At 36.1% G+C, this 16684-nt stretch overlaps 1 protein-coding gene across 2 annotated transcripts; it reads left to right on the forward strand.

Annotated features, from left to right (window-relative positions):
- Positions 1-1102: 1102 nt before the first annotated feature.
- Positions 1103-11008, forward strand: LOC103998508 (pre-mRNA cleavage factor Im 25 kDa subunit 2). Of its 2 annotated transcripts, XM_018831180.2 has the most exons (8): positions 1103-1373; positions 1584-1676; positions 2574-2619; positions 8947-9040; positions 9168-9241; positions 9875-9961; positions 10048-10158; positions 10658-11008. In XM_018831180.2, exons 1-8 carry the CDS (start codon positions 1255-1257, stop codon positions 10727-10729), a joined length of 696 nt encoding a protein of 231 aa, XP_018686725.2. In that variant the 5' UTR covers positions 1103-1254; the 3' UTR covers positions 10730-11008. The 2 variants fall into 2 exon arrangements, with proteins under 2 accessions (XP_018686725.2, XP_009418269.1); XM_009419994.3 differs by lacking the exon at positions 1584-1676 and having other exon boundaries at positions 1105-1373.
- Positions 11009-16684: the final 5676 nt, after the last annotated feature.

Here is a 16684-nt window from a genome sequence, read left to right on the forward strand (position 1 = left end):
TTTTTTTGTTTTTTGTTTAGCAGTGAGTTGTAGTCTTTGCTATTACCCCTTTAGATCGTATATTTAATTATTCTTAAAATAAAATATTATGGACAATATTAAAAATATTTTTGTAATAAAATGATACAGAAGAAGAAGAATATATGTATGTTGAGAGGATGAGAAAATAGAAATACAATAGAGTTTTAAGTCTTTTATTCCTATAACGAAGAAGAAGACTTTTAAAATTATTGTATTTGATAATAAGGAAAAAGTGAAGAATATAAATAAATTCAGTCTTTTAAAATTTAAACAATCGAATTAGTTTTCTCGATTCAACCGATTGAATTTAAATTTTATATTTATGGTCGTTGGAATCGATAAATCTTCCTTCCTTGGTTTTTTGTTTTCTCGTGCATTATTTCTTGTCAGATGGAAGGATTCAGCTTGATTTTTTTAAAAATTATTTTCGATATAAAAATTTGTAGTTAATGGTAGTGGGGTCCACAAGGCAAATGATATTTGATGAAATGCCACGTTCACGCATTAAGATACCAAACACTGACAATCATATTATCTACAAGTGACAAATGCGTGTAATTTTTTTTTGGTCATTTTCAATAAATATAACCTCCATCAAATTATACTTTTTACGATGAATTTGAATTCTTGCTTGATTGTCGAAAACCTCCATGAATATTTCTTTTTCTATAATTTATATTTATTCAAATGTTTTGCGTGATTTACGCAATACTTACTATATATATATATGTATATATATATGTACATATATATATACATATATATATATATACATATATACATATATATATATATACATATACATATACATATATATATACATATATATATATATATACATATATACATATATATATAAATATACATATATATACATATATATATATATATACATATATATATATACATATATATATATACATATATATATATATACATATATATATATATATATACATATATATATATATATACATATATATATATATATACATATATATATATATATATATATATTACGCAATACTTACTAATGATATATGGACACAATCTATTTCTTTGAAACAAGGAATAAAACACTTTTTATTTGTTTCAAACTCCCCAACTCCCCAAAAAAAAAACACAAAAAATTCTCCAGGATAGAGTTCGTCTTTCTCTGCCTCCTGTCTTCCGCCGGCCGCGATCCCCAAACGCTGCGTGGAGCGACACAGCCGTGGAGGCGGCGGAGGAGCGATGGTGACCTCGCCGGTGGTGAACACGTACCCACTCTCGAACTACACCTTCGGGACGAAGGAGCCTAAAATGGAGAAGGACACCTCCGTCGCCGATCGCCTTGCCCGCATGAAGGTCAAGTAAGTCGGCTTCCATCTCCATCCCCATCCCAATCCCCATTTGTATCGTCTCCCTGGAACCCTGCCGAAACCCCGGTGTTTACCCTTCCTCTCCTGGTGTTAAACCCTAGTAATATATGACTTGTGGTTCGTGCGCCTTCTTTGTGGATCTACGCTGTAAGATTTGGCGTGAAACCCTAGAACCTCTAATTATGATGTAGAATGATGCAGAGTCCATTATTGGGTCCAATTTTCTGCGCCTTCTGTCGATGGGGATTCGTACTCTCATGTCGAGACTTGGAGGCTAATATACTCATTTTTGTGGTAAATGTATCATCTGTTCGAAAATTTCATCTTTTCTCTTGTGCAAGTGTAAGAGTTTTTGGCATAATCATCTTCAGAGGAATTCGAACTACTTTCCTTGTTGACTTTCTGACAACACACGTTCTGAATTTTCTACTAACGGTTGGAAGTCTGTGTTGCGGGTAATGTATAATTTTTATTCTTGAGAACCATCATGATTATTTTCTTTTATCAGGTTTATTTTGCAGCTCTGTCTATCCATTATTATTTGCATTGTTTTAGCTCAAACCTGCTTGTTGATATTGACTTTGAGATCTGTAGCAGGTTTTATAGCCAAACGGTCTTAGGAATTACTAACTTTTGCAAAGTGATGCTCATCCTTAAAATGATTTCTCTTAATTCTTTTTGTTAGCTGCAAATCGTAGATCGCTTTGAGGACCTAATATATGATACCAGGTCATGCAATTTTTTTTTAATTTTAAAATTAAGGATATGAAAGTTCCAGTGATTTTGGTTCTAACAAGTAGTAACTTAGTAACAAAGAAAAAATGAATAAAGAAGGCATCAAAAGTCAGTGGACAAATATTGATTGAATTGTCAACTGCCACAAAGGCAATTTGCATAACTTGATCTTCTTTATAGTTTTATGGTTTTTTGATTATACATTGTGTATTGATAAACCGTAACTTCTATTTCTCATATACAACTGAGTACCATATTGTCCATAATTTGGTCTCTGGGGCCAATGTATAACTGATAGTTAGTGCTAATACAACTACATTTCTTTTACTTCTTTCTAAATTTGGAACCTACTCTAGGTGAAGGTTGTCTTAACTTAGCATATCTCATGCTCTTATTGAAGATCTCTAATGCAAAGTATACTTTATTGTTTGACTGCTTCCTTTTCTTTTGATTCAGCTATATGAAAGAAGGCATGCGGACAAGTGTTGAAGGAATTTTATTGGTAAGGATCTCCATGGTATACCATTAACGTATAAGCTTTTAGTTATAATTTGTTATCTCAGGTTTGCAGATGATAAAAAAATGTAACTTAGCGTTCACATTTTTCTTTGGAAGAGCGTTAATTATTTTGGAATGTTAAAACATGCGGTTGTTGCAGTGAATTTGTTTGTTATCCTATGATCCCTTGATTCTGATGTAATTTTCTTAGCTGCTAATGTGTACTGGATTTGGCACCGTTTCAAGACAACTGATAGGTGGCCAGTGATGAATCATTGTTAACTTTTTTGATGCAATGTTATTGATATTGGTTTGTGCTTTATAGCAAACCATACATTCATAGGATAAAAACAGGTCATGTACTTGACATTGGAGGTTTCAGTTTCTTTTTTTCTGAAAAATAAAATTTGTAAGCTTAAACCAGTCTGGAACAAAAAGGTCCCTCTTTATCAGAGGGGAAGATATTACAAAATTGGTTTGGCTAGTTTCCTTACCACAAAAAGGTAGTAGCAGTGAATCTTGCAAAAGCATCACCTCCCTATGATTGTGAGTGATTTGTGTCACTTCAAAATTTCTCAATAGTTGCTGAATGCTATTGTAGTCTGTCTTCAATCTCCATATAGGATTTTTCTGTTTGTTAAGGGTGTCCACCAGCAGGGTGGAATCACTTCCAACCAAAATGTGAGTCACTCCTCCTTTGATGGCTGCCTGAATGCCCTCTAGTACCACAAGAACCTCACAAGACTCCCCATCCCCTTTATCAACGTACCTGCAACTGGAAAGTGAACAATTACCAAAAGCATCACTAATAACAAAACCACTGCCCCCTTCTTTGTTTTTCTCAGACCAAGATCCATCTGAATTAAGTTTGAACCATCCTTGGCTAGGTTTCTCTCATCTAATGAAAATTTGAGCTGATCATTATATGCAGACAGTAATTCTTCAGCATAAGAGGCTGTGAGTGCTAAGTCTTTGTGGCAGACATCACTGGGAGTGATCTTGGCATTGTCAACTCTAGCCTCATTCCATGCTTTCCATAAGGCCCACAAGCAATTCGCCATACTGGCCCTCAAAATCAGATAGTTCACTTGATTGTCCTCCTCTCCTTCCTTGAGCCATAGCCCAAGGTGTCCACTGATCCATGTACTTGAATTGAATGTTCAAAAGGGACTGAACAATCTCACAAACATCCCTAGCCATCTTACAATCAGAGAAGATATGTTTCGTAGAATCATTTTGATCATCTCTTCCACAAAGCCAACAATTGTGAGCAGTGGTCAAGTTAAGGGCAGCCAATCTTTCTAAAGTAGGCAATCTTAGAGACCCTATGGGCAGTTGGCAGCTTCCAAAGGTTACCCCTGCTACCTCACAAAGTTTCAGTTCTGTTAGTTCCTCCTTTGAGAAATCTGTAGGCAGACTTGACAGTAGCTTTTCCACTCTCAGTGTGTCTCCAAATCCAATTGTCATCACTAGACTGGTGAGCTATATCAATTTTCCAGATCTTCTGGGAGATAGAAGTGACAAAATTGTTAATAAGAAGCTCCATGTTCCAGACAGTTGATGGTTAGGTCTTTTACAGTGGACAAATTTGAGATTAGGATTAATGTAGGTTGGAGGTTTCAGTTTTAATGTTAAAAGACACAACAGAACTATAACATCAAACATTTGTCCTTTATAAACAGGGATATCATAGTTGTGAAATAAAAAAAAGATTATTTATAGCCTTGACAAGAAGATGCATGTAACTTTTATGAATAATGAGTTGCCTATATTTTGGAGTTATGACAGAAAACATATTGCAAATATGGACAATGAAGTAATTTGATATTATGATTTTAAAATTGAAAAATTACAATTGTTGGGTTCTCCTGAGGGGTTTTGAAGTATCTTGAAGATTCATAATTTGGCCTCCTCCAATACTTAGCTGGATTGAAATACTATTATTGTTTCTAAATTTATTGTCTTTATGATATCCAAAATAGTTTGGAGTAGTGATTGCAAAAGGCGCTCGGGCGCTCGCCTAGGCGCTCGGGCGAGGCGAGGCGAGGCCCGAGCCCCTCGCTAATGTCCCTGGCGGCGCGCTTCAAACAGGCGCCGCCTGGGCGCTCGCCCGAGCCCAGGCGTTGGGCGCTTCGGGCGAGCTCCTGGGTAAACCAAGGCGACCGAACCAGAAGTTTAGGTCTGGTTCGGTCCTGGTTCGGTTGTTAGTTGGTTCAATCGAACCAACTAAACCGATATAACCCCAACCCTAACCCTAACCCTAACCCAACACTAACCTGCTGCCGCTGCTGCTCTCGATCCCGATCCCGATCCCGATCGCGATCTTGTCGCTCGCTGCCGCTGCTCCCGCTACCGCTGCTCGCCGCTGTCGCTGCTCGCGCCTCCCATGAGCCCTCCCGCGAGCCTTCCCGCTGCTCGTGCCTCCCGCGAGCCCTCCCGCTGCTCGCGCCTCCCGCGAGCCCTCTCGCTGCTCGCGTCTCCTGCGAGCCCTCCCGCGAGCCTTCCCGCTGCTCGCGCCTCCCTCGAGCCCTCCCGCTGCTCACGCCTCCCGCGAGCCCTCCCACTGCTCGCGCCTCCCGCGAGCCCTCTCGCCTCCTGCGAGCCCTCCCGCGAGCCTTCCCGCTGCTCGCGCCTCCCTCGAGGCCTCCCGCTGCTCGCGCCTTCCGCTCCCTTTCCCTTTCCCGCTGCCGCTGCCGTCGCTCGCCGCTGCTGCTGCTGCTGCCGCTGCCGCCGCTCGCTGCTGCTGCTGCCATCGCTGCTGCTGCTGCCACTGCTGCTGCCGCCGCTGCTGCCGCCGCTCGCCGCCGCCGCTCGCCACCGCTGCTGCCGCCGCTCGCCGCTGCTTCCTCGTTTCTCCATCAGGCTCAGTATACTCTTAATATTAAGTTTATTTGAATTTTGAAATGATTAATTTTCTGTTAATAGATTAATAATATATTATTTTGATTTTAATGTTGTTAATTTTTATTTATTTGAAATTATTGTTATAATTATATTATATATTTTTATAATTTAGATAATTTTAAATAATTATATTATATATTTTTATAATTATATTATATATTTTTATAATTTAGCGCCTCGCTTCGCTCGGGCGAGCGCCTAGCGCCTCAAGCGTTTGTGGACCTTGGCGCCTTTTGGCGCCTAGCGCTTTTTAAATCACTGGTTTGGAAAATATTTTGTTATTTCTAGTCATTGATATCATAGATTGATGTGAAATGTATTGTTGGTTATCTTAGCTAGGATTGAGCCAGTTCCATATTAGATCTATGATGTGGAATGCATGTTAGGTCGAAGCCATAGGCAAATCGACCTGCTCTAACAAGTTCTCTGAAGTGGAATGCATGTTAGCTCTAAAAGGACAAGTTTGATTGTCATTGGTCACTATTCCTTTCTTCATCTCTTTCTCCTTTTCCTATTTTTGTTGATTCAATTCCTTGATTTTTAATATGCTTTTCATAAATTCAATAATCATATCTTTCTTTGCCCTCCCAATCTCAAGGAATGATTTTCTAGCTTGGCCGTAGCTCAACTATTCACTTGGTAATTCTCTTTGATGTTTCATTCAATCTTTTAAGTGAAAGTGTAAGAGCCTATAAACTAATTATGATTTTCTTTTACATTTTTCTAACTGATATGTCAAAATATAGTGCAAGTCTAAGCCCAACTTAGTTGAAGTATACTAACTTAAAACATTCTGGATTGGTTAATCAGTACTTCTTATTTTAGATCATTGCTTTTCCACTTGATGAGTTACCCTTTTTGCATTGAATTTACTCTTCTTGTCCTACCATTTATCATGTCATGGCACAAAGTTACACAATGTAACAATGAATTATAAATTTTGAACAAAACATAATTTGTATATGTCTATATTCATATACGTGCTTCTACACATCTTGGGATAAGTACATGCCTAATGTACTTTTTACATGATGGAGTTTAACCAAAGCATAAACCTCCTGTAGGGATGTAGGACTAGGCTTATGTTAAGGTTTGTCTGAATGATGAGTCTTGAATGTGGATTAGGTTTTTAGCCTTCAAGTTGCTCATTGTTTTTAGGGTTAAGATTCATTTTAGCCCATGTAGTTTTGGAAATAGATCACTTAAGCCCTTATGATTTACTCGTGTCTAAACTAACCCTTTACATTTTTAAAACGTAGCATATAAGCTCCTCCTGTCAAGTTTGAGTTAACAGACGTTAGAGTTTACTTACGTGACATGTTGACTCATAATAAACTATTAATATAATGTCACGTGTAATTTAAGTTTAAAAAAAAAGGGTCCATTTCACCCTTTGTGGTTTTGGTCATGGACCACTTAAACCTTTATGGTTTTGTTTGTGTCTAATATAATCATTACGGTTTTAAAAATGTAACATATAAGCTCCTCTCGTCAAGTCTAAGTTGACAGACGTTATAATTTGCTTACATGACATGTTGCCTCACAATAAATCATTAATATAATGATACGTATAATTTAAGTTTAAAAAAATATCTATCTTATCGAGGAAGAGGAAGAGGAAGAGGAAGCAGCGTAGGTTATAGTGGCGGACGAAGACGAAGAAGCAGAGGTAGGAGATGCCGAAGGCAGAGGTGATGGAAAGTTGGACCACCACATTGTAGGCACGATGGGTGGGGGCGCAGGAAAGGACGAAGTGGAAGGTGGTGGGACGAAGATGCCCAAGAGGAGGAAGAGGGACCAGGAGACCATTGCATGCCTAACGTCGGACTAGTCGACGCACATCCACCTGAGGCAGGATCGTAAGCTCCTGAGCTTATCGTCAGCGCGGGAGAGGCTGCGTGCATGTGACGCTCTGCTAGGCAGCAGCGGCTTAGTGCTGTTGCTAGTGGTCGCTTCTGCGATAATGCCTCCTCTCGTCATTGATGGTGGTCTCAATTTTTTTAATTTAAATTACACGTGTTACTATATTAATGATTTATTATGAGTCAGCATATCACGTAAGCAGACTTTAATGTTTTTTAACTCAGACTTGACAGGAGGGATTTATATGTTATGTTTTTGAAAATGTAGGGGTTATTTTAGACATGAGCAAAACCATAAGGGTTTAAGTGGTCCATGACCAAAACAACAAGAGCTAAAATAGATTTTTTTAAAAATTTAAATTACACGTGTCATTATATTAATAGTTTATTATGAGTTAGCATGTCACGTAGACAGACTTTAACATCTGTTAACTCAGACTTGACGGGAGGGGTTTATATGCTACGTTTTTAAAAATGTAGGAGTTATTTTAAATACAAGTAAACCATAAAGACTTAAGTGGTCCATGACCAAAACTACATGAACTAAAATGAACCTTAACTCTTGTTTTTATCCTTATGATATATTAATTTTTGATCTACTTAAATATTTGTATGTTGGACTTAGTCCTTTTATGCTATATAGGAGCCTTGGAGCCTTCCTGTTTTATGTCAACCTGTTCTGGAACAGGCTTATCTAACTTGATCTAAAGTCTTAGACAAATAGGCTTTTCTCTAGATTTGTTTTTGTTGCAAAACCTTTTCATATTGCAGGCTAAACATTTTCATCTCTTGGCCTCCATAAAACACTTTAAAGTTGAACCTTTAGGAAACTTTCATTTTGCACTGGTTGACATATAGGCAGATGACTCACTGGTCTTATAAATTTCAACTCAGAATAAAATCTTCAGTAAACTTCTGGTTGACATATAGTCTGATGCCTTGCTGGTCTTAAAATTCCACCCAGAATGATACTCTACAGTATATTCTGTAAGGATTTGACTGTTAACTGGTAGCCTGTCATTATAAAATGATTGATTAGGTTCTTTCTTGTTGTATTATTTTGGCTAATGTAAGTTGCAAATTCTGACTTTCTTTATTGAAGTTCGTTAAACATATATAATACATAATAATAATATGATATGCTTAATATTTGTCTGACTGGGCTAATTTGATGAATTTTGCCTCACAGGGGTTTCCTTTTCTTTCAGCTATCTTATATGCTTAAATTATATTTTCTAAATATCTTGCAATAAAATTTAGCAAATTTAACGGGAGCTGACTGCTAAGTGCTAACCAGATGTTTCCAGAACTAGTAATGATTGCTTCTATGTAGCATGACTAATATGCTGTGGTGTTGCACATGCAAAATATAGAAAAGAATTCTTATCTTGCACAGGTTATCGTTAGTTTGTCATACACCGTGTTATTCATCTGGACATGTGATAGTAATGGTTCTCCTGGGTTCATCTTGTTTTTAGCATATAATATCTATGTTAAATTAAAAAGCTGAATAAAAGTTTAAGTTTCAATTGCATTAATTGTGGAACTCTTTCCTTTTCTTGTAGGTCCAGGAGCACAATCATCCCCATATACTTCTACTGCAAATAGGAAATACTTTTTGTAAACTTCCTGGTGGACGTCTGAAGCCTGGAGAGAATGGTAGGTTTTCATTGTTAGTGGAATTTTATATCCTTACTCCACTCTTTCTGAGCTCGTTAATTGCTCATGACAAATTTTCACACATCGGATCGTGTCTGAGCTGTGTTTATGTGACTACACTCATCAGAAATGGAGGGTCTGAAACGAAAGCTTTGTAGCAAACTTGCTGCAAATTCACCTTCCTTTCAGCCAAACTGGCAGGTACATAATCTCCGCCTTCACTAGATCCACTTTCTAGTTATAGATCAAAGAATTCTATAAAAAGAAAGACTATAAGAATTGAACATAATTCATAAAGCAAAATTTGCTGTTTTGTGTTTGTGGTTAAATCATATTCAAAGAAGCATTCATCATTACAAGAAAAATAATTCATGAACATCAACACAGTGGCCTTCTATATAACCTTAGTCTCAGCAACTTGCATGTTCCACTCCACATTCTATGCCACCAGAGGTGGCAGATGGCTAATTGTTCCCCAGTTTGTTTCTGATTTCCTAAACCATTAACCAGCATGGGTATTCATCTGGAAATTTGTGGTGTTGGAGCAATTATGAGTTCTACTTACAGTTTTCCCTGTTATAATAATTGCAGGAATGCTATCAGATTTCTGTTGTCACTTGTTAGCTTAAGTCCTTCAAAACTTTTACTTTTCTGCATGGGTCAATTTAATTACTTTACCTGTGTCACGAGTTGATAATGAACTGGTTGCTATTTCATTGAATTGTTGCGGTACGCCGGTACATATGTTTACCATGTTGTTCTGTGAATTCTAGCAGTGAACCTCTTATGATGGTGATATTGAATTATTAGTTACATGTTTGCTTTAACCTGCAGATCGGGGAGTGTGTTGCTACCTGGTGGAGGCCGAACTTTGAAACAGCAATGTACCCATACTGTCCACCTCACATAACTAAGCCCAAGGCAAGTTGCATTTGTAGCTTTAGAAGTCGGATGCAATTTAGTGGTGACCAATTTCTGATTCGGAACCTGAATGTTTCTATTTACAGGAATGTAAGAAGCTCTTCCTCGTTCACCTGTCAGAAAGAGAGTATTTTGCTGTTCCAAAAAACTTGAAGCTGCTTGCTGTTCCACTGTTTGAACTCTATGACAATGTTCAGGTACCAGTATTTTCACATGACATTCTAAATATACAGCAGACATCTTAACCGTTGGAAGATCTGCTTTATTACAACAGATGCAGTCAATGGTTTATTCTGTTAAATATTAGTGTTGTGCATTATTTTTTTAATTCCTCGTCCATTATTAAAATTTCTTATAGATAAATATACCAATTTAACTAGATATTAATTTTCAGAGATTAGCCTATATATTCAAAGCATAATATCTTATGTATATTGGAAACTGGTTTTGTGGTCTCAATTATCTGTTAATTTTACCTTATTTGCAATTTTTCTTTCTTTTACCTTATTTGTAATTGTAAGGTCCTAATTCCTAACTGTATTTCATTTTTTGTGATGGTGGACTTACATTGTAATCTACATCACATGGTAAACTAATATTTTTATTGGCCATTTTACTGTTTTTATTGGGTATACCTTGTTTGCTGACTTGAGAAAATCATGGATAAGCTGAACCTGGCTGTTAAAATGAATGCAGAGATATGGTCCTGTTATATCTACAATTCCGCAACAATTGTCAAGGTTCCAGTTCAACATGGTTACATCCTAAAGCTGGTGGAGCTAATGTGGTTACTTTCAAGGTAGTTTGCATGGGTAGAAAATTGCTGAAGCCAATTCAATCAAACTTGATCTTGTCTGATACACAACAAGTATCTTAGTTTTTTCTTTTCTTCCTTTGGGTTTGGTTGTATGAACCTGTAAGTCAGCTTACAAGCAACACTTTATGTATCCTTCGATTGAAGTCGGCTCTTCCTTGCAGCTCACTCACTGTCACTGACTTTGCTTATTTGGGGGCAAGATATACAAGAAAAAAAAAAACTTGGCAGCTTCTCATGGTGAAATTTATTAAGTTTGCGATGAAACATGTAGTTAGTTTGGTGGAAGATAGCGTAAGATTTAAAGGTGGTTTGTGGGTGGTTTAGCTCATTCTGTGCATTGTTGTTCATCATGTACCAAAGATCTAATTATATAGGACCTTTGTATGTCTATCCCAAGTCATAATGCAATGATAAAGATGGTGGTGGTGTTGATTCTGATGCTGATGATTTCTTGGAGCTAAATGTTAGGAAATGTACACTGTACAAAATCTAGAGTTGAAAGGAATTCAGAAGAGAAAGAGCTGCCAAGAGCTAATGTTCTTTACCAGAGACGTAGCATCATCCATATTGAGGTATTTAGCGTTTGTGCTTAGCCCCCTGCGTTTGACGCATGGGTACATGAGTCAGATTTATATTGATAGTTAATCGGATTCAGAAATTAAAAGGGAGTAAAATTCAAGCCAACAAGAGATAAGGCGATGATTGTAGTTGGGACAAGAGAATGGCTGGTCAGCCACGTAGTTGGTACAAGAGGATGGAAAGGAAGATGATAGTAGTTGGTACAAGAGGATGGAAAGGAAGATGATAGTAGTTGGTACAAGAGGATGGAAAGGAAGATGATAGTAGTTGGTACAAGAGGATGGAAAGGAAGATGATAATAGTTCGTACAAGAGGATGGAAAGGAAGATGATAGTAGTTGGTACAAGAGGATGGAAAGGAAGATGATAATAGTTCGTACAAGAGGATGGAAAGGAAGATGATAGTAGTTGGTACAAGAGGATGGAAAGGAAGATGATAGTAGTTGGTACAAGAGGATGGAAAGGAAGATGATAGTAGTTGGTACAAGAGGATGGAAAGGAAGATGATAATAGTTCGTACAAGAGGATGGAAAGGAAGATGATAGTAGTTGGTACAAGAGGATGGAAAGGAAGATGATAATAGTTCGTACAAGAGGATGGAAAGGAAGATGATAGTAGTTGGTACAAGAGGATGGAAAGGAAGATGATAGTAGTTGGTACAAGAGGATGGAAAGGAAGATGATAGTAGTTGGTACAAGAGGATGGAAAGGAAGATGATAGTAGTTGGTACAAGAGGATGGAAGGAAGGAAGGAAGAAAGGAAGCAAGAGCGCTTATATTATTTTTGAACGGGTCAAAGCAATGCCAAATGGGTTCTGATCTGTTCACCACACCATGGCAGGCAGGCTCAGAAGCAATGTTAGTACCTAAGGAACAACCATCGGCTAACTTCATATCATTCATTGAAATTTCCTAAAGACCATGTGTCCCAGTCCATGGCCGATTGATACATATCGGTCGATATAGGATCAAAAGTGGAATTTATTTTTATTTATTTTGGAGCCATTGAGAAAGAACTCAGTCTGCAATGGTCTTTGGTAGAAGAAAGTTTAGGTGTAGAAACTCTACAGATTTGAGCAGAGTTAAATTTAAGATAGCAGCATTATGTGTATATGCTTCTACTATCAAACTAAATAACGAGACTCCAATCAATCAATGGATTGGTGTTCTCAATGTCTCCATATTTTGTAGGTGTGTTGGACCAAAGCTTAAAACTATTTCCATGATATATTATGTATGTAAGTTATTGATGTGGCAATAGTTGTTGCCTCATCGTTATCAACAATTCGGAGCTTCCTAAGGTAAGTACGACCATGGCATACAGGGATGTAGAGGTTGAAGTGCAATAGTGCTATGATTATCATCACTCAACTATTGCTTTGTCATATAAGAATATTATGACGAACTATCTATTGACCATGAGATTCTTCGTACTATGAAGGTTGTGAATTGACATCATAGAAGCTTTGTCGTATCCGTTAAAAGTCAATGACTTTCTTCTTCTTCTTTCCTTTATCCTCCTTTACCATCAACGAGATGTTTGATCATCGAGCTCAGGAATATGAATGTTGGTTAGTATGTGTAAAATATTGCTCATCCGTCTATGCTCCCGAGCCTAAGTAGTCCAAATAATCAATTGATTATCGCTCCTATCCATGGATCTCAAGGAACATGGACTACGAGCGAGAAGGTGCCTCGTCATCATGTTGCTCGTCAATCATATTTGAAGGATTAGCCGATGTTGTTGCCTTCCCCTTCTTCAAAATGCTGGGGGACGCTTATGATTGTGACTTGTCATGACTCCTATTAAACTAACTCCTTGATTACCATCGCCATGCCTATCATAGAGCTCCTCTTCTTACGAGCCACGTTGTTCCTCTTCTTCAACATCTTGTTGATGAAATGAGATCAAGTGTTGCTCTCCTTTCATGTCCTCTATGGGATCCTGTAATCCACCTTATCTCATACTACATATCTTGTCCAATCGAGTAGCAGTTAGTTGTCTCATACCAGTATTCCTACCCACTCTCTATGACATGATAGAGATTCTTGTTGTAGATGATCCATTGTCATCGACTAAAGGTCGAGGCTCATATCATCATCGTGACCCTTGTACTCATCATACATTGATGTCTCGAGAGTGTACCTGTGCCTTGCTTCCTATTCGGATTACTTCTATAAATTTTTATTTTTTTCTTATCAAATTCTACTCGAAAGGCTCTTCTTATCTCTTGAGGAACCTTCGTGCATTATGTGACATTGAGAAGTTCACCAATTATATGTTGGTCTTGATGAGTTATTCTACTATCATGACTGATATGACCAGAATGATACACTGCCAATGATAATAATGCTTTAAATGACGAACGTGATTTTATGCCAGATCATAAAGTTAGTGCTCTGGGTTCATTGGCCTACAAAACATGTCAATGGAATAAATTATCTCTAGTTAGCCCTTAATTATGTTATAAACATGCTGTAATTAATAATAAATTATCCCCAATGACCCCTAAATTGGATCTAAATTGACGAAAAAAATTCTTAATTAGCTCCAATTACCCTTAATTCATATGTAAATGGAAGAATATACCTTTAATCCACAAACAATTTCATAATCAAGCAAGAATAAGCATACTATTATTAGCTCTAAATTGTTAGCATCATAACACTAAGATGGGTGAATTAATATTATTTATAAATTTAAAATCAACTTTACATTTCAATTGAGGGGCAGGAAAATATTGAAAACAATATAAGCAATAAGCATGAATAAGAAATGAAAACTAGAGAAAAAGAGGCACAAGATTTATAGTGGTTCGATTTTTCCAATCAAATTTCAGTCTTGATTCTTCGATCTTCAAAGCCATGATATCCACCAACAATCTTTCCTTTAATAGGTAAATATCAACTATCCTTTATCCTTTTACAAGCTTCTTCTTTTTAAGACTTAAAAGAGAATCTTACACTTAAATCTTTTATAAAGAACTCCCATTTTCTACAATGTAAAATCATAACTTAAGATAGAGAAAAATCAAACAAAGCATAGAGAAAGCTACAATACCTACAAACTCAAGGATTGGATATTTTTATCAGCCAAACCCGAATGATCAATTTATAGACCCCAAAAAATCTCATGAATAGAGCCAAAACTTTCACTTTCATGTAATTTTGAGGTATAAGCAATACTGTCATTACATCACACTGATATAACTTTTTACATGGTGGTGTTATCGTGATACTACTATATAATGTTTGACAAAACACCAAAACACCAAAGGCAGTATAGCACAATATGTTTGGTCCAACCCAATTTCAAACCCAATAATTATTTCAATAAATTGTGACTATTATAGCCTAATAACAAGGCAATTTGGCCTAAAATAAATTTGACCAAGACTATTAATTATCAATGGTTCATTTGACACAATCGAATCTTTTGATTTATTATCACAACTTCAACATGTCATGGTAACTTTTAATGTTATCAAATCTTTGGGCACATTATCAAATCTTCTGATATATCATCCTATCCTATCCTTTGACACGATATCCAATTCTTAGCATATCGACCAATCCTTTAGCCTTATGTTCAATTTCTTGACTTGATGATCTTTAGACACAATGACCAACTCTCCATCCGGATATTCGACCTTGCAGTGACTTGAATCCTTAATCAAAATATTTCTTATGTCATTTATCTTCTTTAAACTTATCAATTGATATCATTATTAAAATCTATGATTCATCATAAATTACTCTTGATTAACTCCAAATTGGGTCTTAATGTAAGAAAACGACCCAAATTAATCAAAGACTAAATCCACATAGATCATGACTTATTACAAAAATAAATAGTTAATAACATGCTAATAAGGCTTTACTTAAGATTAATCTTTTGAACCATGCAAGAATAAGCCTTTAATTAGCTAGAAAATGCAGTATAATATACTCTTAAATCATGTAAGAAGTGGACAAATGATATCATTGAGCTTAATTTACTTAATTACCACTATTTAGAAGTTAATTAATCCTAATCGACCTAAACATGAATTACTAAGACTTTAATTAGACATTAAACATAGTAGAATGAACTCTTAAATCATACAAGAAGTTGAAACATGATCAGCTCATTATGCTAATTACCCCTAATTACGTCTGGATCAATCATTAATCCTTAATCAATGAAGAATTATCAATAATCATTAGGCTAATTATATAAAATGATGAAAAAAATACATAGAGATCACCTAAATATCTTAAATTGAAGACAAATTTCAGCCACTCGAGAGATTTATAAAGCCTCTTTTATCTAAACCAACATCCACTAATCGTGCTTTGAAATCTAAAATCATCAAGAGAGTGATCGAGTAAGAGTGAAAAACAAAATGAGAGGAGGCAGCCAAGAGAGGTCAAATAACCTAACAAACGGGGCTAATAGGATTAAATTCGACTTTTAACAATATTATACCGATTAAAATTGAATCGTTACCGATCGATACTACTGTTGCCAATGTGCACTGATCGATATTACTGTTGCCAATGTGCACCAATTAAAAAATTGGATCATCACGGGCTGATAGTACTACCATTCGGTATTGATCGGTGACGATCAAAATTCTTGACTCTACCGCTCGATACACTTTATACCCTGAAATTACGATCAATAACTTTGATAGAGTTAAGGTGATAGAAAAATATTTGCATGACTCTACCATCTGACCCCGTAGGGGTAGAGGAAATGGAAAATGCCTATTGAATGGGTGTAACAATATGGTGCAGTAAAAAGGAAGAAAAATACATGAAGTTATCCACTGGTTTCAATGTTAGCCCAAACACTACCATGTTATTTTAAATCTCACCACTACAAATAAATGACATAAAAGCACGTGTGTCATCCATCTCTATGGAGATATTCAATGGGTTTGGAGTCATTTAATCTCACCGCTTCCATATCATTTAATTTCACTAGTAGACTTCGACTAAAAATGAAATATTAAACTAAAACTGGACTGCTTCTACACGGTGCTACTTCTGATTTTGGATTCATCCATTCTCGTTTCAAAACCTCTGGTTTCAAATGATACAAATACATATATATATATATATATATATATATATATATATATATATATATATATATATATATATATATATATATATATATATATATATACATAAACATACATATACATATATATATATATACATATACATATGTATACATATATGTATATATACACGTACATATACACATATATATATGTATATACACATACATATATAAATATATATATATGTATATATATATGTATATATATATATACATATA

The sequence above is a fragment of the Musa acuminata genome, chromosome BXJ1-9 (genome assembly GCF_036884655.1).
Source record: "Musa acuminata AAA Group cultivar baxijiao chromosome BXJ1-9, Cavendish_Baxijiao_AAA, whole genome shotgun sequence".
Lineage (NCBI taxonomy): Eukaryota > Viridiplantae > Streptophyta > Magnoliopsida > Zingiberales > Musaceae > Musa > Musa acuminata.

Bases quoted from the DNA above. Each gene is read 5' to 3' on its own strand.
- LOC103998508 (XM_018831180.2), top strand. From the start codon at position 1,255: ATGGTGACCTCGCCGGTGGTGAACACGTACCCACTCTCGAACTACACC. The intron at 1,374-1,583 runs GTAAGTCGGCTT...AGAATGATGCAG, and splicing joins CTTGCCCGCATGAAGGTCAA to AGTCCATTATTGGGTCCAAT. The intron at 10,159-10,657 runs GTACCAGTATTT...AAATGAATGCAG, and splicing joins AACTCTATGACAATGTTCAG to AGATATGGTCCTGTTATATC.